At 38.2% G+C, this 23,722-nt stretch overlaps 1 protein-coding gene across 1 annotated transcript in view; it reads left to right on the top strand.

The window, feature by feature from the left end:
- Nucleotides 1-23,722, top strand: part of IFT140 (intraflagellar transport 140) — a 52,028-nt gene that overhangs the window by 15,492 nt on the left and 12,814 nt on the right. The window contains 12 exon segments of the mRNA XM_061568230.1: nucleotides 324-451; nucleotides 4,883-5,000; nucleotides 5,891-6,027; nucleotides 7,272-7,419; nucleotides 8,191-8,322; nucleotides 12,469-12,677; nucleotides 16,019-16,196; nucleotides 16,900-17,090; nucleotides 18,071-18,166; nucleotides 20,572-20,704; nucleotides 21,638-21,781; nucleotides 21,941-22,069. Coding sequence (XP_061424214.1) covers nucleotides 324-451; nucleotides 4,883-5,000; nucleotides 5,891-6,027; nucleotides 7,272-7,419; nucleotides 8,191-8,322; nucleotides 12,469-12,677; nucleotides 16,019-16,196; nucleotides 16,900-17,090; nucleotides 18,071-18,166; nucleotides 20,572-20,704; nucleotides 21,638-21,781; nucleotides 21,941-22,069 — 1,743 coding nt within the window.

Here is a 23,722-nt window from a genome sequence, read left to right as displayed (position 1 = left end):
CAGAATTTGACTTTTACACCAAAAGTAATACATTGAGAGGGTGCATTTTCAGTGGCACCCTAGTGTAGATGCATGAACTAGTCCTAATTTTTGCCAGTTATTCTACACATTGTCCTCATTATATTCTTACCTCCAATTAATGAAAAAAATATAAATTCTAGAAGTTGTGAGGTTGTCAGATGCGCTTAACATAAATGATTATCATTGTGATGAAAATATTGTTACCACAGTAGGCTTTCCAAAATATCCATCAATATGAATGTGTCCGATGCCATAATGTAATATGTTCACATAGGTTGACTTTATGATTTTTGTTCTTCCAGGGTACGGTCAAGCAACTGCTGCAGTTTAGCGAAGTGGAGGGAAACCCTGTATTTTTAGACATATGTGGCAGCTTCCTGGCAGTTGGAACGGACACTGCACACATTAAAGTGTACGACCTTTCTCGAAGGTACTGTGCTCACCACACATTTTAAAGGTTTCTTAACTGACCTCTCTATTTTATTTTGAACATTAGGGTCAGTATAAAAAGTAATGCAGGCTGCTGTATTACAAAGGGTTTGTCTAACAAACCTACAATTTAAGAACTCCACGATGTTGTCTACATTTACAGCAATCGCTGATTGCCTGTGCTGTGGTAACTTATGAATGCCACACACAATTGCCCTTGACTGATGTGAGTTTTAGGTCACAACCCCTAGTGTGCCAGTGTTTCTTCAGAACCAAAAACATTAGATAATTGTCAGACTCATATCTGCAATGCAGGATTTCTGAGCAAGAAAATACGATCAAAATTCATACAGGAGACTAGGTACAACATTCCCACAAGAACTTGGATTGTACTGCAAAATAACACAAAGTCACGGATATACGCTACTCTTTTAGCCAATACGCCACCATCCTCTGGAACTCCCTCCAAAGACAACTCCATCTGGTACCGTCTCTGACTTCCAGTCTCCCTCCAAAACATTGCTATTCAACCGTGTTCTTCATACTCCATAATTGTTTCCTTTATCTCCTTCCCTTGCTCTGTCTCTCCCGTTACCTCCTGCTCCTCCAGTGTAATTATGTGCTCCTATACGTTTGTTACATTATGGGCACATTACGAATGTAAGTTGGCTGGTTAAAGCATTTTCTGAAAGATCGTTTTGCAGCACTCTATATTGACTGATGCAGTTGAGCTGCGGAAGCACAATGACTCATGAACACCCCCATGGAAAGCTCAGCAACAATGAGCATAGCCTTGCACTGGGTCTAATCTGAACAACCAATTTAGATATCGATGACAGTTAATTTCATCATTCACTTCATGGTAATTTTTATTCTGACTAATGAGTTACGTAAGTCAAAAAATACAATTTTTCACACAGAAGGATTTAAGCAGTGCATTCTCCTGCATTATTGGTCTTCACTTGAGCTGTGCATTTTTTTTGGGAAATTTTCTGAATGCGTGACTAACATATGACTAATTACCACCTCTTTAGTAATATGACATTTACTATAAAGGTCCCCATTCAGTAACATTTACACTTAGTACATGATTTTATCAGTCACAACACAAGGTAATCATCATGTAAATGAGGAACAAAATGGATAAGAGCAGACAATACGCTTCCTTCTTATACCAGTCTCTCCACCAAGAAAATGTAAGTACAGTAAAACCTTGGATTGCGAGTGACTTGGTCTGCAAGTGTTTTGCCAGACGAGCAAATTTTTTAAAATAAATATTAATTTGATAAACGAGCAAGGTCTTGCAATACGAGTAGTACGTGTATACGCTTTGTCTGCCGAGCGTCACGTGATCACAACTGATATACGAGTGCTTTGGATTACAAACACGTTTCCGGAACGAATTTTGCTCGCAATCCAAGGTTTTACTGTATTTTTAAATCCTTTATATTAAGTTCGCTTGCTTGCTTGCTTGCGTGCTTGCTTGCTTACGACCGTGCAAATCTTTCGGTTGTTTTTTAACCCACTTCCCGTGATCCATTCGAGCTGACATTTTCCACACAGACTCGTTGTGACAGACAATTAATGTTCGTGAAAAAAAATTCCCAAATTTTACACTTTTTAGGCAAAAAAAAATATTTTACATATATTCAAAAGAACTCATTCTTGGCTTTGGCTGAACGTCACAGTATAAGAGCCCAGAGCGTAACCCCTCCACAGGCCGTGGCGGAGTAGCGCAGTTGGTAGCGCCCTCGCTTCCCATGCCAACGGTCGCGGGATCGATCCCCGCATCCTCCACAGGCGAATATATTTTTAAATCCTTTATATTAAGTTCGCTGCCATGCATATAAAGGATTTATAGTGAAAAACTTTGTTTTTACGGGTTATACTTATTATACAAACATCAGTTCCATGGATTTCTGGAAGTACATTGCTTCAGCAGCATTGATTAAAAATAAGCAACCTATAATTTTGCTTCGAACTCGGACTGTCACATCTTAAAGAAAGTGACCTTGCCTATAACATCTGGCGGTTCACTAACGTTGATTCAAGAAAACCTGACTCTTGATGAGACACTGTGTGTCAGACAGGTCCCAAGTTCGCTTGTATTAAATCTATGCTGCTGAAATGATGCACACCCAGAAAGGCCGTGTGGCTGATGGTTGCGTAAAAAAATACTTTTATTTGACGTGGAGAGAAAGATGTATAAAGGAAGACGTATCGTCGGAGTATCTATTTTGTCAGTATTTTCTCCACAAGGATGCTAATGATTATGTTGTGCTATGTGTATGGGGCTTGTGCTTAATGACCCCCTGTGGAGTTGTCACTAACACCTCTCCCACGTGTTTCATTCACAATGATGAATGCAACTTGCAGTTTTTTCCACCAATGATCAATTTTGACAAATGATCATTGGCATGTGCAGTGTGCGTCAGACATGGTGCACCTAAAATATGCATTCCTTAATAAAAGAGAATAGCCGTGTTTACAAGACATGTGGTGTAGCTTACGTTAATTATGTATAACCTTTTCAACTCCTCCTTTCATGATTGTATAACATCAATAGCCAGAATTCAAGTGAGCATTGCTTTTTAACTGACTCTCATCCTTCTATAAACCTATCTTTAAATACCTGTGTGTGTGTATTATGAATTCAAAATTCTGTTAAGTAGATTTTTACATACTATACCAATGGCTGAGCCGAAGCTTTTATTCACATATGTTGCACCCATAAGGCATTTTGTTATTGATACAAGCAGAGGCTACCAATACAATTATTTTACGTTACAGAGATTGTCGACTAGCTATTGGTGCAATGAAATAGCAACTGTAATGATTTCCATAGCACACAATTATTTTAGCAATACACTTGAATTTCATTTTCATTTTGCAGACAAAAGCCCAAATGGAGTATTTTTGTAATTTACCTTTACACGACAATTACTGTGTGTTATTCATCAGCATCTTGAGGTTGGATCATATTTAGACGATTTAGTGGGTGACATTTTCTTAATCTTTAACTTCCACATTACAGCTGAGGGTGCACCTCAATAATTCCCTGCAGAAACGACAAGGCAGATGCCCTCTAGCAAACTGGCTTACAGATGTCCAGCAGCTTTGAGTATGAAAACATTATTTATACATGACTATTCTATTCCTGCTTCATGGCAATAAGTTCAGGAGCTAAACGCCAATGTCGAGGTCTGATAGCTTAAGAGGGCTTTGGGAGAGAATTTGTGTGGGTTTACTATTCCTCCAAATGAAGACAACTTTCTGGTCCATAGTTTTGGTTCCGTCGCCATAATCGCACTGCGGCTTTTTCATGACTGCGGTTTATGTTTAGCCGCCAAGAATATTGAATGACATTGTGATCTGTGAGGCAAATAATGTGAGAGTACACATTTAATATAAAATTGTTGTGGCCCTTTGGTTTGTTTCTTATAATTTATTTCCAAAACATTGAAGTAAAATGGGCTTAATTCTCACACTCATCAGCTTTCATCCGTGTGAGGGTTATTACCCTAGGACACGTACCTTGACAGTCAAAGAAAGAAGAAATGCAAAAAATATCGATGGCCTCTAATTATGGTGACTGCCAGAAAATAATGAAAAAGACATCAAGGAGTGCCTTCTCATCACTTTAACCCAGGAGTTGGTTAAATGCCAAATATAGCCTGCTCGACTTGGGAATTCACTCCCATTGTCTCTTTTCTGATGTCCCTATAACCATACTCAATTTAAGAGACAAGATAGTTCATAGCAGCTCTCCAATCATTCATACTATTATTTGCTGGCCACGTTGCACGATCGACCTTCAATCCCATGCTCAGCAGTAACTGCTTAATTGTCCCTTGGTGAATGGTGACCTTTACCACTCAAAAACCTTATAACCACTTGATAATGAAAGCACCTACTTGTGGAGGTCATTAAAGTTGAATTTTATCAGCCACGAATAAAAACCTGGTTGATATTTATAATGCAAAGGGAGAAATTAAATATTCATAAAAACTGTCAGAAATTAAACCAAATAAAATCTGGATTTCATGAATAACGTTTTATATTATTTAAAAGCTCAACATATTTGGCAATAACACTGGCCTAAAAGGAAAATCTGTAAATATGATATATTTCATGCAGTGATCCTTTTAAACAGCAGAAAAATGTTATGATGTATTTTTTTTTTCAGAGCAGTGTTATTAACGAATACTCTGTTATGTTGTTTGGGCTTATACACCATTTGCAATGCAGTATCACTAAACAAAGATACTTTATTGAAAATGTACATGCATCGCTTCAATTCACGAATATTGTTATGACAGTAGGAACTCCTGTTGCGATGACGACAATTACAATGCTCGCCTTTGTAATTTCATTGAGTCTGTTTAATGCTTTTGCAATTAAACTATTTCATTTCTGTGTGGTTCTTTTAAAGGGAGGCTAAGCAGCAGTGTGGAGCTAAAAACCTGGCAGATGTGATTCCTGGCCTCACAACCGTCACATCAGTGAAGGTTAATTACACAGGGAGTCATGTCAGCATCATGGTCAACAAGGTAAGCCCAGTTCATTGCACAGAAAAATTACATATGAGAGCATTTAACCACTCCGTACTTATATCAGTAGTCCTGCAAAAAAAATATAATGATTGTCGTACAATTTCTAATACGGCCAGTTGACAGGCAGAGGACACAACTCGCAATTGGTAAGCTGATGGCTCCTTGAGTTAATCCAAAGTGGGATTTGAGACAACCCATCTTTACTTTGTCACCATGCTGCCTCATAGTGACTAATGCGGAAGAGTACAGCCCAGTACTTTTGTGTGCATTGAGACATTTTCAGTGCTATTTATAGGGTACGCTGATTCATTCCAGAAGAATGTGAAACGTCCACCTCGAGCTCAGGATTGTAAACAGAGATGTGTGCCATCTATTCATTTAATCGTGGTAGCACTGACTGAGGAGTATAATGGTATTAAATCATGTCATACATGCTGTACACATACAATTCTGTATTATATAAGCGTTTGAAATTACTGAATTTTATCACAAAACAATGCAGGCTTAACATTGTATTTATTTTAAACTCCAGTGTATTCATTTTTCTTTTTAAATGGCAGTTTGAAAGCTCTATTCGTGCCACTGCCTTTGAACTTGATAGGAATATACTAATTCTAGATTTGAATTTTTCGTGACTGCAAGGATCCGTACTCTTTGGATTCTTTCAGTAAAGTCACGTAGGTGAAGATAAAAATAACTAAATTAAATCACGACGTTTCGGAGGCAACACAAGCTTCCCACTACATTAATTCTGGTATTTGTTGCTGTGGTTGTCCCACCTGATGACGGAAGCTTGTGTTGCCTCCGAAACGTCGTGATTTTTTATTTAGTTATTTTTTCTATACATTTATAGATTATATTGCTGACATCTAAAATGCCTCCACCAGGCTGATGGCGCGTTGGATCCACGTATTTACTTTTACGACGTGGAGATGGACACTGTGCACCACTATGACTTGAGTAATGGTCGGTCTGACACAGAGAATGATGAAATACTGCAGGATGAAGAAGGGAGCCTTAACAGGTAACCTATGGCACCTATGTGATTAAATATCATATAGACACGTTACAATACAGTGCTCTATTATTTACTATTACATTTGTACTGCACAACAATATGGCATCAAGGATTTAATTTTACCACGTCACAAAAACTATTTGTTAAAAAAAAGATTGACAATTAGAAAATAAGTTTTCACATGCTGCCCATTATATCATGACAACTCTTTAGGTGAGCATTGGTTCTTCATCATAATTATCTTCATATTTTATGGGGTTTTTTGCTTTGGTGCTCCGTCTAGCAAGTGCAGACCGGCCGAGACATTTACCAGACTCAACTTTCATAACTTTCATCTTCTCATGAAAGTATGTTTCATGGTAATGTCGCAGAAGACACGTGTCGTTGCCTAGTCGCCCAAAGTCAAGATGTCTTCACAGCCAATGAAGTCAACACACCATGCCATTAACCTCTTTCTCTTCGATGCTGCAGCATGTATTCTCAACATCCTACCTCTAAGGGTCATCTAGTTATAGGTCTTAACCTTACTATCGTCTAGCTATGGCTTCTGACCTCTCGACCACTCCAAAGCACATGTGCGCCACGCTTTTAAATCTCCTGTCCTAATTACATCTTCAATGCTTTATTGCTTTGTTATAAGATAAGAAATTGCTTGCTCTAACCCTTTGTGCAATTCCTAGCATTAAAATGCCCCAATACTCAAAACGCCATGAGATTATTTTTTAAGTTTGTTAAAATACAGCTTTCTGACCCTGCATCAGTGAGTTACCTGTCTTAACAATAAAGGTGAGCTCTCTTCTCTATGAAAGTTGTTTATTTTTCCATCACATACCACTCTGTTAAAAGGATATGTTCAATAACCTCTTAACCTCTTGTACTATTCACATTACTGCTTAAATGTACTCCCTCCACATTATTTCAAGCTGATACCTGCAATTAAGGTATAGAAGGCCCATTCTCAAATTCAGATTTGTTTTGAAAAACTCGCTTTAAAACCTCAGTATGTAACCTCAGAATGTACAATGTTAGGATTACCCCGTTAAACACTAGCTATTAATATACAGAGTAATTAGTTCACCCATAAGTGATTCATTTCTATTCTTAGGTTTTTTTTCGGTAAAGTCACGTAGGTAAAAAAAAAATTAAAAAGTTAAATAAAATAAAACAGGAATGTGTTACATTTTTCAAATTAGTTTGGTCAGATTTCTGCACACATTGCCGAGTAAGTACTTCTGTGTGTCCCGGTGCAGAAAGCGTTGTGAAGATAAGTACATGCTTGGGCGCTACCCTGTCAGCCAGTACTGGGATCAGATGGAACCAAGGTTATTTGTGTGTGAGGCTGCATTGCCTGCTGCAGTTTCTGGCCCAAATAATAAAGATGCCAATCTGGAACCATTGGTGAGTAGTAAAGCTTTTTAGTGCTGTATACGAATTGAAACGATGGTCACAGTTATTACTATTTTCTCTTTCAGATGTGTTATAGAATGTAGATGTATGGCTAGTTCTGCAGATACATCTGGAGATGGTTTTTGAACCCATAATTTTAAGTAATATCCATTCTCCAAAGAAAGTATAATGTTGATTGCTTACCATTATATTCAACTAGCATTCGTGGTGACTTTGGCACTGTTTTAGCCACTGCAGTCATGTACACAGGAAGGCTTTTGTGTAAATAGGGAGCTCATGTCATATTTTTGGTTTTCGAGTTTGAAAGTGGAATTACAAGCAAACGTGTTTCAATACACAAGAGGTTGTACGGTAATGAAAACAAAAGCTTTAAGTAAATCAGTAGTGGTGTGATGAATATTTGTAATGAAACCATCAGTCAAGAGGAGTTTCTAGCGAGAGTTCACAACCAACCACCATTAGAAAACGTTGTCCACTCCCAAGGTCAGGTCACACCACCTCAAATAAAGCTTACAGTTTTCAATGATTTATGGTGTATAGCATATATCCCTGTACCTTTTTCTTTGAATTATAAGCAGAATGACAAATACCTTGCGAATGAATCAATAGTAGTATGATTTAGTAGTACCTTCATTATGACTGGTTGTATTATATAAAAATTATTTTGGATGTTTGTATCATTAATGGTTTTGAAATTACCAAGTTCACCAGCCCTTCTCGCTGGTCATGTGTGTGTGTGTTTTCATTTGTGTTTGTGAGCAGCCAGAGGTAGTGGTAGTGACTCTGTTTTGTAGTCAGGAGCACGGCATTCTCCTGCAAGACAGCTTTGCACGTGCTGAAGCTCACGAAGCTCTACTAGGTATGCAGGTGCCTTACTACTACTTCACTCGAAAGGTGAGATTCGTATTCACAAACATTTTCGGAATGTAAAAACGCTAAATCATACTTTATATAAGTGAATATTTTGCTTAAAGGAATTGCTAATCGGGAATGTGGTGAGATATTTTATTTGTGCAAGAGCAAAGGTACACAAACCTCTGCTAATGCAGTCCTTTTATTGTTTCAATGTTAGGTTTACAATATTATTTCATTTTGTAAAGGTCAACATGAGCAGGTTTCTATATTGCTCAAAATATTCATTAGCTTCATTGTGGATGATGTCTCCTTAATATTATCTGTTTTTCTACGTAAAAATAAGCATATTTTAAGCAAGCCTGATTCAGCATACAAAACCTTGAATGTCGAACACGTCCAGAATGTACTGAGTTAATGCTGCTGAAAATATGAACTACCAGAAGGCTGTGGGGTTGAAGGGGAAACTACTTTTTATGTGGATAAACAGCTATATGGAGGACACATTGTCCACTTATCTATTTGGTTTCTATAATTGTTTTACAAAAACAATAAGGTTAAACAGGTTAAGGCACACACAAATAATAATCAAAATTACCGATATGATACTCCATTACAAAAACCTACATTTTATGATCCAAAGTACAATCAATGTCTATCTGTCATTAATATATCCTGAAAACTGTAGGAGTCAAGAGATCTGTGGAGATTCACAGATTAGCACTGATGCATTGTAAAGTTTGTTATGACTGAAATCACAGCCACAGTAATGCTGTCAGTCAAGATCTTGTCCTGCCTGGTTATGTCTGAAGTGTCGCAGTTAATATATCTATAGGCATGATGACACGTGGGTGTTCGGACTCTATATAATGCGATACAATTTGGATTTATGAACTGTTTGGTTGCATAGCAGAGTAGAGGTCTGATTCGGACCCGGCAGGAGCTTTCAGTCAATATCTGATGAATTTACAATCCGATCCTCTTCCATTGTCTCTTCAGTCTGCGATATACATTTTTTTGTTTACAGTGAGCAATTTGTATTCCAGGGAACCGATGAGGTTTGAGAATAATGATAAATCCTCGGAGAGGCAAGGTGATTCAGCATGTGAGACAGGGTGGTATTCTAATGCTCAAGAAAGGTTTTTTTTTGTTCCTGTGAAACAAGGATTTAATAGACAATGTGCAGAAACAGAGATATGAAATATGTTATGTGGCTGGTTAGCGAGAAGGAGAATTTGTACATGGAGAGAGGTTGGTTGGACATTAAAGGAACTGCATGAGGTTGGAGGGAGAAGGCAGATAAAGCTATTTGACCAATTCCATGATTTAGTGTACTGCTTGTGGGCGGTTACCTGGAAAAGCCCTCTCACATGCGAGAGGATAACACTCCACACAATTGATTTCAAGAAATCATATGTTGTACAGCCAAATCTAGCCGACCTTGTAGCCCTGTGGCTTTTGAGAGTAGCGCAAATATCAGTAATCACAAACCATTGCCTCCAAAGTTCTAAATTGCAGGCGTCCACTACTTCACCCATTGACCTCTAAAATGACCCCCCCCCCACTCTGTCCAGTTCTTTGTGATCAAGGATGAAATGTTAACGCCATTATATAATGTTAAACCAATTACTGTAAAATATCAAATAAAAAAAGTTAATAGCAATCTTGAGCTCATGTACCCTCTCACGGTTAATGAATATCAAGTAATTAATAATTCATTATTCTAGCAGTCATTTCTGAAAAAAATGTTAGTGGGTAGCATGATCGCACAAAACTTTTTGAATAGAATTGCTTTTAAATTTCAGTGTAACCTTTTCGGTAGTCTTGTGAACCAGGTTTTTTTGTAATTTTTGTTTTATTTCAAACAGAAACGGGGAAAAGTAACAAGGTTTTTTTAGACTCGGTAACTTAAAAGAAATCCAAGTACATACTTGCATGGCTATAGTGTATTGCGAACAGTGTTATAATTAATGTCAGTTACTTACTCAGTGGTTAATTGCACTATGCTGTGGGCCCAGCAATCTAAGTTTGACTCCTGGCCAGAATCAGAATTTTTATTTAGACTGGAGGAATCTGATGAGCTATGAAGCTCTTTTTCACAGATGTCCAGTTGGACATGGCCATGGCTAACGTGAGTGGTGAGTGATACCTGAGCCAGTCCTTCATCATCCTGCTCTGACCAGTATGGTGAATACTCTTTGGTTCTTTCGGTAAAGTCACGTAGGTATAAAATCAAATAAATTAAATCACAACGTTTCGATCGCAACACAAGCGACCGTCATCAGCCGGAACCGATACAGCAGGACAACTGCTCGTCGTGATTTAATTTGATTTAATTTATTTTATTTCCTACCTACGTGACTTTACCGAAAGAACCAAAGAGTATGGATCCCTTCAGTCACGAAAACTTCAAATCTAGATTCAGTATGGTGAAGTTTGGTTAATCTTTCCACATGACTTACAACACAGTATGGGGAGGCCTATATCCAGCAGTGGATTGACAAAGAGCTGTACATTGTTATACTTACAATCAGCTTTAATATAGATTGGCTTTGTGGACACATTGAAAGAGGTGAATTCAATACGAGTGTTTTGATTAATTATGGAGGCGTTCATAAACTAACATTAACTCTTTGCCTCACTCTCTCTTTGCCTCTGCAAAGGTAAGTTTGCATATGCAGATTTATAACTCAGAAAAGAAGGGGACATGCCAACATCTGTAGCGTTAGCTGTATGCTTTTACCTTTTATATATGTAATATTTTGCTCTTGCTCTTTCTTACAATATCTTTATAACACTTTGACCCTGCAGGATTAAATTTGTTATGAAAATGTACCAACGCTACATTTATATTTATTGATTTTTTTTTGACACAGTGCCATGTAAAATGAATGTAACATTAAGTTTTGATGTGGTGGTTCAAGGGTCTTGCGGCCAGGCCTTGTGACACAAGTGCAAATGTCACTGACTGATGGCCCACATGCATCATTAGTCACATAGCAATCCCTCCTCCCTCTTCTTACCCCTTCCATGAACGTGACTTAATAACATCAAACGACCACCTTAGCTTACATGACAAGAGCTCTCTGGGGAAATAAACAATTGAGCGCCATCAGCACTGAGCAATAACATGCTGTAGTATATTTTCTCATAACATATTTCGTCAATAGGTGATTTGATTGCATTTTAACTGTTGAGACCACACTGGCATTTACTCACACTGTGCCTGTATATTCGTATCAAGGAGCATAAACCATCACGCAAACTCTGGTCATCCTCGCAGCGATGTTTGGCAAACCATCAAAGACGGTCACTGTATCGCGTGCTTTCAGATGTGCTTCTGTGGCCATCTAGAATGCTCTTCCTTCCGATATTAGGATGCCACTGGAGCTATGCACTTTAAAATCTAGATTGAAAACTAATTTCTTTAGAACTGCTATATTTTTGTTGGGTTTGTTGTGTTTCCCCCGCACCTCCAATTAGCACGAGTGGTTACGTACGGTGCGAAAGAAGTTCAACATCGCTATCCACTGTTTACTTTCTCCTCTATCCCTTTCAGTCAATAATAATTTTCCCTTACTTATTTCCTTTAACCATTTCCATGCCTCTAGAGTGTCATTATTTTATTTAACCTTTTCTGTCCTTTTTCATTTGTATGTTCAGTTACTCTTTCGGAGAGGTTTTCTCTTCAAGCCTCTTGTAAGTACTGGTAGTGTTTTGTTTCTGATTTGTTTAAACTTGTTTTTTTAATGATATTGTGCACACCTGTGTCACGCACAGACTCATTGTCATTCAAAGTGTTGCCTTAGAGGAGCTATGGCCGACATAGTCTGTATTATAGCATGAGTATCCGGCAGGGAATTTGTACAGGACATTTAGAACATGATGTTTAGTAATAGTGAGTAATTCTCCAAACCCCACATGGTACGAGTGGCTATTTTTTTTTATTAACGTCCACACAGATGAACAAACATACAAGTGAGATCATAAAAACAATGTTTAAAAAAAATCATTGAATAAAATCAGAGCCCCGAATCATTACAATGTATCGAATCAGTCGGGGTTGTTGCATTGTTCCATGCCTGCAAACGTAAAAATAGCAAATGAGAAATTGAGAAAATTGGTGCAATATCCCTGTTGCATTGGTTATTGCTGTGAATGGTTACAAAATGTTTGCTTTACTTCTAGGCTGGGAAATCTGAAGATGATGTTGAGGAGGCAGAAGGCAGCCAAGCACCTTCTAATCTGCCCAGAATGGTTGCCTGCAGGCCGATGCGCGACTTTGTGGGGCTGGAAGAATGCGATAAACAAACGCGTGAAGCCATGCTCAACTTCAGCTACTACCTCACCACAGGGAACATGGACGAGGCCTTCAAATCCATCAAACTTATCAAAAGGTACCACGCAATATATAATGAATTAACTATGTCAGCACTCTACACTTGCGGGCATTTACGCAAGGCTATGTTCATGACCCTCACGCAATAGAGATTATGTTGCTGCTCTGAAAAGGGTACATTAGGAGAGTGGATGGTTTTTTTCCAATAAGATTGCAACATGAGACTTCCTACCATTTGTAAGTTTTCAAGGCATTCTCCAATTCACTTTTTATTTTATTTTGCAGAACTCATTTATCCAACGTAATTTCATACACCATTTCCTCATGATGTGCTTTAACTCATCAGTTTCATGTGCTTCAATGAAACATAGAATAACAATGTTGCAGAGTATTTTAGTGAAGTCTCGTTTCTGCTATGATAAGAGGGAAGGCAAAGTGAGAACATTTGATCATCTTGTTAATTAAAAAATCCCTCATCTACAATATGGTATTGTATGACAACATACAACTAGTTAAACGGTTACTCTATTCATTATAGAAAAACGAATAACAGATTCAAATTGTATTTTTGTTACACTGTAAATCGATCGTGCTTAAGCCAGATGGTGGTCTATATGAGCACACCTTGGGGGTTGGGTGTTAATGGTAAATCAGTTGTGGGATCTGTCAGATGGAAATAAGTAATGGTATGATGTGGTAGCATTGGCCAAGATGAGTCCTTGATCTAGACACCTCTTATACTGGTAAGTACCTCCTGGTTACACCAGCCCACAGGGGATTATTGTGTCCGTCGTGCTGGGAGGGGCTGGGTGGGGAGGGAGGGGCTGGGTGGGGAGGGGAGGGTGGGGAGGGGCTGGGTGGGGAGGGGCTGGGTGTGGAGGGTGGGGGGTGGGGCTGGGTGAGGAGGGGCTGGTCACCCCGTGGTGCCCTTATAAAACTCAACGTTTAACCTACTCACGCCGGCTTGTGCCCGCTCTCACAGTCGGGCATTTTTGCGGAATACACCACGCTGCCGTTGACCCTGGCCATTGACCGAGCAACCCAACGTTCCTACCAGCTCCCTCAGCAGGAATGTGGTCTGTGATTGGCTTCGATGCAAATTATCGCATATTGTGTGCACTGCACGTGACTCGTGATGCACTGCACACAATATTGCACTGCACACAATATTATGGGAAAGTGCTTATGCAAAATACTTTTTTTAGAAATCTTGGCTTTGACAATAATTTCAAGGGTTGCTTTAAAGCTCTTAATGCAGTTCATCTGCAGGTTTTACATTTTATGTTGGAATATAAAACCCTAACTTAAATAATCTTTGAAAAGTTATCGTCTATGGGATATATTTAATGACCAATTCACCATCATAAAAAAAATTCGAAAAAAATTGCTATTTTAATGAATTATTGGCAAGTTTTCTTTTTTATATATAGTTCATATTTCATCTTGCCAATGGATTGCCACAGATAAGATGAACCAGATCACTGTAGATGAGAAAATGTCTGGGGCACTTTATCTTGTCTGAGATCCTTGGGCTGCTTTGTCTTGTCAATGACATTATAGACGCAATAAATGTGCCAGTTGTGAATATGATGTCTGAAGGTTAAGTTCGTCGTTTTCCAATTTTCAGATAACAGCAGCTGCCAGTGTAGGATCTTATGATATTTGTGGATAATATATCCACATAGTTTCAAAAATAAATGTTTTACTGTTTTTATTAAATTTTAAAAATAGCAGTTTTTGGAGAGTTTTAGTAAGCTAGTAATAAAGGCTTGTAAATACCAACATTGTGCATTAACTCTTTTAATATATCTTTTTTAATCACACAACCTTTTGAAAATAACTGTACCTTGTTTTTCCAATCGTTTATTTCTCATAGAAAGTATATATTTTTGATGAAGTGTGATATGTCAACATTTTAATTTCTCAATGTTAAAATATTAGCGTTTTCATTTTATTAAAAGCTGTCACATAAAAAGCTAACATCTCTAATCTATAGACATGTACAAAGGCTATGCATGCGTCCCTTGCTTTCTGATACAAATTTGAAGTTTAATTAATGAGGAAAAGGACTTCAAAGTTAAGGTTAAGCAACGTTAATGGTGTCAGTGTGACATTGCCCCCGTACATTTTAACACATTGTCAAATCATTGGCATCACTAGTATGTGCTTTATTGGCGTAATTACTCACTTTTAGGTCTTTCTCATGAACAAAGTATAACATTTTTGTCGGACAGCAGACGATTCCACACCATAGCCACGTATCCACAGGAATAGAGTTTTGCTTTTTGAGTTGTATCTTTGATTCATAATTTTGTTTCGTCAGGGTGTTTTTATAGTTCTACATGTTTAAACTTAATTTAACTAATGACATGTTATTGGTGTCTCGTACAATACCAAGTGAAGCACATTTAGTTATTGGAAATCTTATGAACAGTATTTCCCAGGAATAGCGTTGTTCAAACATAGTACATAACTTCGGGTGGCTCAGTTAATTCACCTTATGCCACTTGTTTTGCTCATTATTATTTGCCAGAATATAGTAATAGGTTTTTACCCTTTCAACTGGTACAAAAACTGATACCTTTATACAAGGGATCATGTTTGCAATAACCACAACACAAGCAGTCAAAATGCAAAAAAAATAAATGTTTGACTGCTTGTGTTGTGGTTATTGCAAACATGATCCCTTGTATAAAGGTATCAGTTTTTGTACCAGTTGAAAGGGTAAAAACCTATTACTATATTTTGCCACTGGTAAAGGAGATGTCTCATAGTATTTGTCAGAAGTTTACATTTTTGCTGCATGTACAAATGAACAATTGTTTATATACCTATTTTTTATTTGCCATAAGTCAAAATAACACGGTGAACATTTAGATATTTTTCGCCTGAAGAGTACAATTAAAATGTTACACTTATTCCATTCATTGATTGAATTCAGGATCTCAGATTAGCTCTCCGTGCCCAACACAATGTGTTTGTTTTTTTATTCACTGGTCACCTCTTTTTTCCCCTCTTGCTTAATGTCAGTAGGACAGAATGTGCTCCAGACATTGTTTTGCAAATATATATTTTTAAGTAATATCTGGAATATGAAACAAGGACAGCATGAATTATTAGATCACACCTTTAGGACATAATTCCAATTCACATACTGTATTTTAAGCAGCTGGTTTTTATCTGCACTGTACCGTGGTTAGTGGTGAACTACTTTCCATTCATGCATTTTTTAATGCCCTTGTCCTCTTGGCACTGTCTTCTGAAAATGAGGGCACGTAGAAAAATAGAATTAAAAGGCAAAATATATGGCAATGCAAAAATGACTGAAAAATGTCACTGTGTGATTATAATGCCCATGCTGTGACAAGGTTCCGCTGATACATTTCTGTATTTTCTCAGTGAGGTGGTCTGGGAAAACATGGCACGTATGTGCGTCAAGACACAAAGGCTTGACGTTGCCCGCGTGTGTTTGGGCAACATGGGGCATGCCAGGGGTGCAAAAGCCTTGCGCGAAGCACAAAAAGAGCCTGAACTGGAGGCACAAGTAGCTATGCTGGCCCTCCAACTTGGCCTAAAGGTAAATCATCATTATCATTTTGATTTAAAGTTTTCGTGACTGCAGGGATTCATATTCTTGGTTCTTTCGGTAAAGTCACGTAGAAGGGAAATAATAAAATAATACAAATATACAACAATAAAATTATCACGACGTTTCGACTGCAACACAAGCAATCATCATCAGATGTGAAATCGAGGACTGCAGAGAATTTTATTGTTTTATATATTTTTTTCCCTTCTACGTGACTTTACCGAAACAACCAAGAACATTATCATGACAACAGCCGTGCTATCTGCTGGATGAAGGCCTTCCACATTGTTTCTATCCCTCATGATCAGACCACAGTCCATCTGGCGCTTGCGTATGAGCTGATCTCATCGCTATATCTCCACAGTTGTCATCCTCTCGGGCATGTTTCACCTTCGGCTGACATTCGATCAGTAGTCTCCTCTATCCACCATCATTCCTTTTGTGCAAAATGTCCTACCCAAGCCACTTGCAGTCCTGAACAATCCATCTGATGTCTCTAATTTGCACTTGCACTCTGATTCATGTGTTCCTCTTCCTACATTTCAGTGCAATTATTTGCATACACCTCTCCAGAGCCTCAAGAATGAAAGCCAAAAAAGTACTTTAAAAGTCAATATTTGGCGCAAAAAGCCATGAAAGTAGCAAAACGCTAACTGATCATTGTTTTAAAATATAAATGTTGCCATTGCAGGATGAAGCTGAACAACTGTATAAAAGCTGCAAGCGATATGACCTCCTCAACCAGTTCTACCAGGCAACAGGGCAATGGCAGAAAGCCGTGGAGACAGCAGAGACAAATGACCGAGTCCACCTTCGTACCACATACTTCAACAAGGCAAAATATCTCGAGGAAACAGGGGACTTTGATGCGGCCATCACATAGTAAGTAGTCACTGTTGTGTTATACTGGTAGGAACCACCTGGTTCCACCAGCCCACAGGGGATTATTGTGTCCGTTTGTCGTGCATCCAAAAATGGGAGGGGTGGGGCTGGGTGGAGAGGGGAGGGTGGGGAGGGGCTGGGTGGTGAGGGGTTGGGTGGGGAGGGGAGGGTGGGGCTGAGTGGGGGGTGGGAGGAGTGGGGAGGGGCTGGTCACCCCGTGGTGCCCTTATAAAACTCAACGTTTAACCTACTCAGGCCGGCTTGTGCCCGCCATATTTGCGGAATACACCACGCCGCCGTTGACCCTGGCCATTGACCAAGCAACCCAACGTTCCTACTAGCTCCCTCCGCAGGAATGTGTTTTCTTTTTACGTTTCTGAAGTACATTCAATACCGTAAATCACTGCCCTCAGCATTTTATAGTCAAATAAAGTAGGGCTTGATTTTTTATATGTCCCAGTTTCATTTATTCAGTTTTCAGTGAGTAATTGTTTATTTGTTTTATTCGCGCAACTGATATGTTCAACTATATGACATTGTAATGCGTATCATGGTCCTACTCTAAGATTTTATTTTATATGCTTCTCATATGTTGCTTATGCATACCCTTTTAATTATCTCACAAATGGCAAATACATACTGGTGTTTAACAGGATTCCTTAAGTGGATCCTTATGTTTGTGGAATACTTTCATGATACAAATTTATGTCTGAATAATAATTAAATTTGACATGGTACTTCTTAATTAATAATGTATTGCATTTAAAAATATTTTAACACCAACATAATTGGAAAAGGTAACAATCTGTTTTGACAAATAGTATTATATATGATTGAATGTATATTTTGTACTGGTTTAGGACCCAAATTGTTACAAGCAAATATCAGGCATAAGAACATATACAAAGTCTTGTTTAAAGTTGATGTGATGTGTTGCTCTATATGCTATATTTTTTATTATTTTAATGTTTATTCTTCAGCTATGAGAAGTCTGAAACACATAAGTTTGAAGTTCCCAGGATGTTATTTGAAGACCAACATGCCTTGGAAAACTATATCAATAAAAATAAAGATGCGTAAGTTGCTTCATGTCAACCTCTATCAAGCAGTACTCACTGCATTAAATGAGAAAGATGGACCAATATATCATCACAAATCAAATATTGGGCTGTTTGTAAAAGTGTTTAATCCTTTGGCTCTCTATTCTTTTAGATTGTTCAGTCTCACATATAGCCAACAACCATATCAAAGTAGGATGTTTTTCCCTGCATCACATTTTAGTTATTTTATAATGAGACTCCTCTTAACTGTGGCCATCCATAACACATTTTTTATTGGGTCAGTACAGTTTGTGATTATTGCCATTATCTGCAAAGAAGCCACTGGTAGAAACAGAAACTTTAGTTATATTTTTGGCATGTGTGGATAAGGCAATTTGTCTAGAGGAGTCACATGGTATTTTCATTATTTTATCCGTGATTATCAGATTATAATAGAGGATGGATAAGCAGAGGGTTTTCCCCACGGATAACAGAATTAATACATTTCTTCTCTGAAACGGAGTTCCCTCACTTAACCACGATCTAGTGACATCATTGGTGTGCTCCCCTAAGGCACTTTAAGATATGTTTTCTTCAATCCAGATTTGAAGTTTTCGGACTCCAGGGATCTATACTCTTTGGTTCTTCCGGTAAAGTCACGTAGGTATAAAATAAATTAAATCACGACGTTTCGATTACAACACAAGCAATCATCATCAGGTGGGAAAACCACAGCAAGAAAAAAAATGTCTCTCCCACTTCAGCAAAAAAAAATTTTGCCGTGGTTTTCCCACCTGATGATGATTGCTTGTGTTGCAATCGAAACGTCGTGAGAATTTAATTTATTTTATACCTACGTGACTTTACCGAAAGAACCAAAGAGTATATGTTTCTTATGGACAAAGGCTTGGAGGTCACATCGAACATCTTGATGACACCTATTCTTTTTGGGGTTTCGTATCCTATAATTAATTAGTGATATGTAATTGACCTTGTGTAAGGGAAACCTCATTTCCAATATACAAACATATGCTGCTTTTAGATTATTGTACAAAGAAGCAATGACAATAATACAAATGATACTTGTTATTGCTGCCAACTGCTCTAAATTGATGGTGCATTCCCAATTGTTTGGGTGAATGGTCCTGCATCCCAATTTTTAAACCATGCCCTGCATGGCATTATTAAGCCTAGGCATATGTGGCTATGAATCCAGGTAACTAGAATTTGATTTACGGAGACAAGACAGTGTGTGCTGTGAGTCTACTGAGGCACGATGTGTTCTAAAATCCCCCTCCCTCACAACGCACCGCATTAAATTATCCCACCAACACGAGCAATGAGGCATCCCCTCCCCACGTTCACATTTGTGTAGGCGATGTGAACAACAAGAAAATGCATGTGCTATGCTGGAAAGCATGAACATTTCCATCACTGGATAAGAAGCACATTGCTTGAATAGAAGTATACGTAGCGACCTAGTGCAGAATTACTTGGGCAGTACCCTCCTGATAAAGAGTAATAGTACTCGATGATGGTTTCATGAGTAAACAGCCGTAATGGTAATAAATAATGGTGATCCGTTTTTGTAGATACTGCACTGATTTTTTTTAATATTACAAGTGATTGAATGTTGCGAAAATTGCAATATATGTCATACAGAGGAGATTGTTGAAGGATGTCATAAGGGTATTGAGATTGATGGGTGACATGTAGCAGCTTTCATATTAAATATTAATGTCTCCCTTTTATTTGAGTGACGTATTTATAATGGGATCACCATGTGTTACAATGTTTGATTCATCACTTGAGCTCAGAAACAAATGCACTTGCATGGTTTTTTGTTCTGGATTTATTCTTGAGTTTCTTTTAGATCTAGACGAAGGTACCAAAGTATTTTGAGGATTTAGTATTAGTTGCTATACTACCGTTATTTTGTGTCTGTCATGAGCACAGTTTTTTGTTTGTACTGATAATCAGATGCCATTTAGAAAAATAACTGTTATTCCAAAAACACCATGTTTTTTTGGCAAAAGTTAAACATTGGTAGTTTATATTCTTGGCTCTTTCAAATCTTCTTGCTGTGGTTTTCACACCTGATGATGATTGCTTGTATTGCAGTCAAAACGTCGTGAGAATTTAATTTTTATTATTTTTATTTTTCCCTTCTACGTGACTTTACCGAAAGGACCAAGAATATGAATCCCTGCAGTCACGAAAGCTTTAAATCAAAAATTTTTTAGTTTGTTTGGCTTTTCAAAGTTTTCAATTATTGTCCTTGTCAAATAAGGCCTGTTACGTTTATGAATGTTATCAATCCGTGGCATAAGTTCAGTTTAGCTGAATTACTAAAAATAATTCATGGTACACTTACTGCCAATTGATTTGCTATTTTAATTTGTGAAAAATCATGGCTTAATCTGGTTCATTGTGCTGTGCAGGAGCCTACTGAAATGGTGGGCTCAATATCTGGAAAGTACTGGAGCAATGGACGCAGCGCTTAAGGCTTACGAGTCTGCCCATGACTATCTGTCTTTAGTCCGGGTCTACTGCTTCCTAGGAAACACTCAGAAGGTATGAAGCAAACAATAAGTCACATTTACCCGTTTTGACATTTCAATTGCATGGTACGTTTTGACTACCTAATATTGATGTGAATATTGACACTAAAATAACATTTTTGTTAAAAATTTTGTTCCCATGTTATCCATTACAATGGATATAATGTCCATGTTTTAATGGGGTCAGCACACTTGAATTATAATGCAGATGTTACTGGTTCGATCTCCTGGCATGGCAGTTGAAACAATGGGGGCAAGTTTCGTCCACCCAGCAGTAAAAATGTGTTCACCACAGTCACTTGATCGGCAGGGTGCATGTAATTGGGTAAATTGTGGAGGCCCTTTCGCCAGCAGTGGTGTGGGCAAGTAATTGCACGGCATGCTTTCTCACCTGATGACGGACACTTGTATTGCGCCCGAAACGTCGTGATCTATTTTATTTTATACCCTACGTGACTTTACCGAAAGAACCAAAGAGTATAGATTCCTGCAGTCACGAAAGCTTCAAATCAAGATTGCAAGGCTTCGCTTTTACCCATAGTGTTCATATCTGTAATATATGTAATTTTAGTCATATTTTGCATGCATATGTTTGTGTTTCTATGCACAATGGTTAATAATTATTACGATAAAACTATTCTTTGTATTATTCTGTGGACCTTCGCTGATGTGAGGAGCTGAAGTGTTTACTGTCACTACACCTGGTCAACGTGCTTACCTCCCTTCGTACCTTTTATTGCGTTCGTTATGTTTCTGTGCGGTGTTCTCCCAGCAGTTTTTGATGGTTGGTGGTCTGTGATGTTCGGCGTTTTGGGATGCAGTTTGCATCAATGACACTACATAAAATGAATAATTTTTAATTATCCTTACGATTGTAATTGTCCTATTCGGCAATTTCTAAATGTGAAGTGTTGATGTAAAGTGCAACTATTGTGTGTATTTTCAGGCAAGCGAAATTGCAAGTGAGACCGGAAACAAAGCTGCGTCTTACCATTTGGCGCGGCAGTACGAGGCCCAGGATGACTTTAAACAAGCCATTAATTTTTATACAAGAGCCCAAGCTTTCAACAACGCAATTCGTCTTTGTAAGGTACTATATGTGTCATTGACATAAGAGATTTACACTATCGTACCTTTCCAATGCAAAACCCTCTATGAAGAAATACAGATATGGTAAGGCTGATAATTGTGTGATGTGTTATGCAGATTTCGTTAAGACAAGGACCATTTTCATTATTTGTCTTTGCAGGAACACAAACTGGATGACCAGTTGATGAATCTGGCATTGCTCAGCACTCCTGAGGACATGATGGATACTGCGCAGTATTACGAGGAAAACGGCAATCAAATGGACCGTGCTGTGATGCTTTACCATAAGGTGGTCATTAAAATCGGCTCACCTTTACATGTGCTCATTTATAAAACAAACATGCTATATCTTTGTTGTTTCAGCAATATAAAAATCAGTTTTATGCTTTCAAATGTAGCTGCCATTGTACAGATGTGACCTGAGACATATCTGTATCATACCTTTACAATGTTTGACAATAATGCAATGCTATTTTGCACATCTTTGACAGTTTTATTCTTGCTATGTTTCCCCCATATATGTTGCAGGCTGAACATTCATTCTGCTGTGACAGCATTCTCAAGCATATGCCATTGTGTGTTACACTCACAACCCAAAACCTAATTTAAAATGAATGATATTTTGGCCATGTGCTTCTAAAGTTACCAGGAGGCTGTGGAAATTCAATAATCCAATCCTTGCAGCCAGACTTAATGGAAAATATGCCAAATAAAGCTTTAGCTTTCTGTGAAACAATTCAAAAGTTACATGTACGAAGCCATACTTGGAGACTATCAACCATGTTTAGTCATTCGTACATGTGATCATCTTAATCAACCAAGATCATCCACTGCTAGATCAAGGCCTTCTTAATGAGTCATCGTCCCACACTATCCTGTGCTGGATGCCACACATCATCTTGCTACTGCACATGAGTAGATCTCATTGCTCCGTCTCTGCCATGGCCATCATTTAATGTTTTCTGCATTGGCTCTGATCAGACTTAACACTTTTAATGCAGTTTGTATTCATGCGTATGTAATTGTTCGTAAGTGTACAGAATCCTACCCGAGTCTCTAATACTCGCATAATCTCCTTTGCCTGCACCACAACAATTCATTTCGGCACCCCTCCCCTAGCCTCTCCTGGTTCATTAATGTAAATTTTAACTGTTCAGTTCACATGTATTTTGTTGTTCTAGTTTTACTTCCTGTTGGGTAGCTAGGCAAAAACAGGGCCCACACAGTTAAGGTTGGGCTGGCTTAGAGAAGCCATGCATGTCAGGCATGTAATGAAGTTGTAATTAAAATGTATTCTTATGCTCATGATGTGTGCGGCAAATCATGTGCATGAGAATATGTTAAAAAGTGTGCTGTACTTGGCCCTTCCCCCCTCTGCAACCATTATATAAACGGATTGGTAGCTCCTGCAATCTCTCATTTACTTGATACAGCTGTCGTGGCTGTGACGGTTCCACCTGAAGACGGAAGCTTGTGTTGCTTCCGAAACGTCGTGATTTTTATTTTATTTTACTTTTATTAATTTTAATGTTTTACCTACGTGACTTTACCGAAAAAACCTAAGAATATGAGAATATGTTGTTTATTGTTTATGCAAATAATGTGACTGTTAGGCTAATTAATTACTGACCGTTACATTTCTGGGGTGGGGGATTCTTCGGATGCTTCGTGCATGTTCACATTGTGGCATCAAGGTAAACTCACTATGCACACTTTACTGGGCAGATGAACCCAAACAAGGGTTAAACTGCTTCACAACTATGAGCATCACCTCGCCACCATACAAATACATATAGCAATGATTCTGGCTGTAAATGGTATTTGGCCTTTAATTCTGTTTTATTACAACTGTGCACAAATGGCTTTGAAATCCCTTGATCTCTGCTAGGCTTGTTCGTTTGTGTGTCATGTAACATTAACTTTTGTTTGCATCGCTTTCATC

This window comes from Lethenteron reissneri, chromosome 40 (assembly GCF_015708825.2).
Source record: "Lethenteron reissneri isolate LAM-NWPU_2019-01 chromosome 40, ASM1570882v1, whole genome shotgun sequence".
In the NCBI taxonomy this organism is placed as follows: domain Eukaryota; kingdom Metazoa; phylum Chordata; class Hyperoartia; order Petromyzontiformes; family Petromyzontidae; genus Lethenteron; species Lethenteron reissneri.
This window is presented reverse-complemented; position numbering and strand designations above follow the sequence as displayed.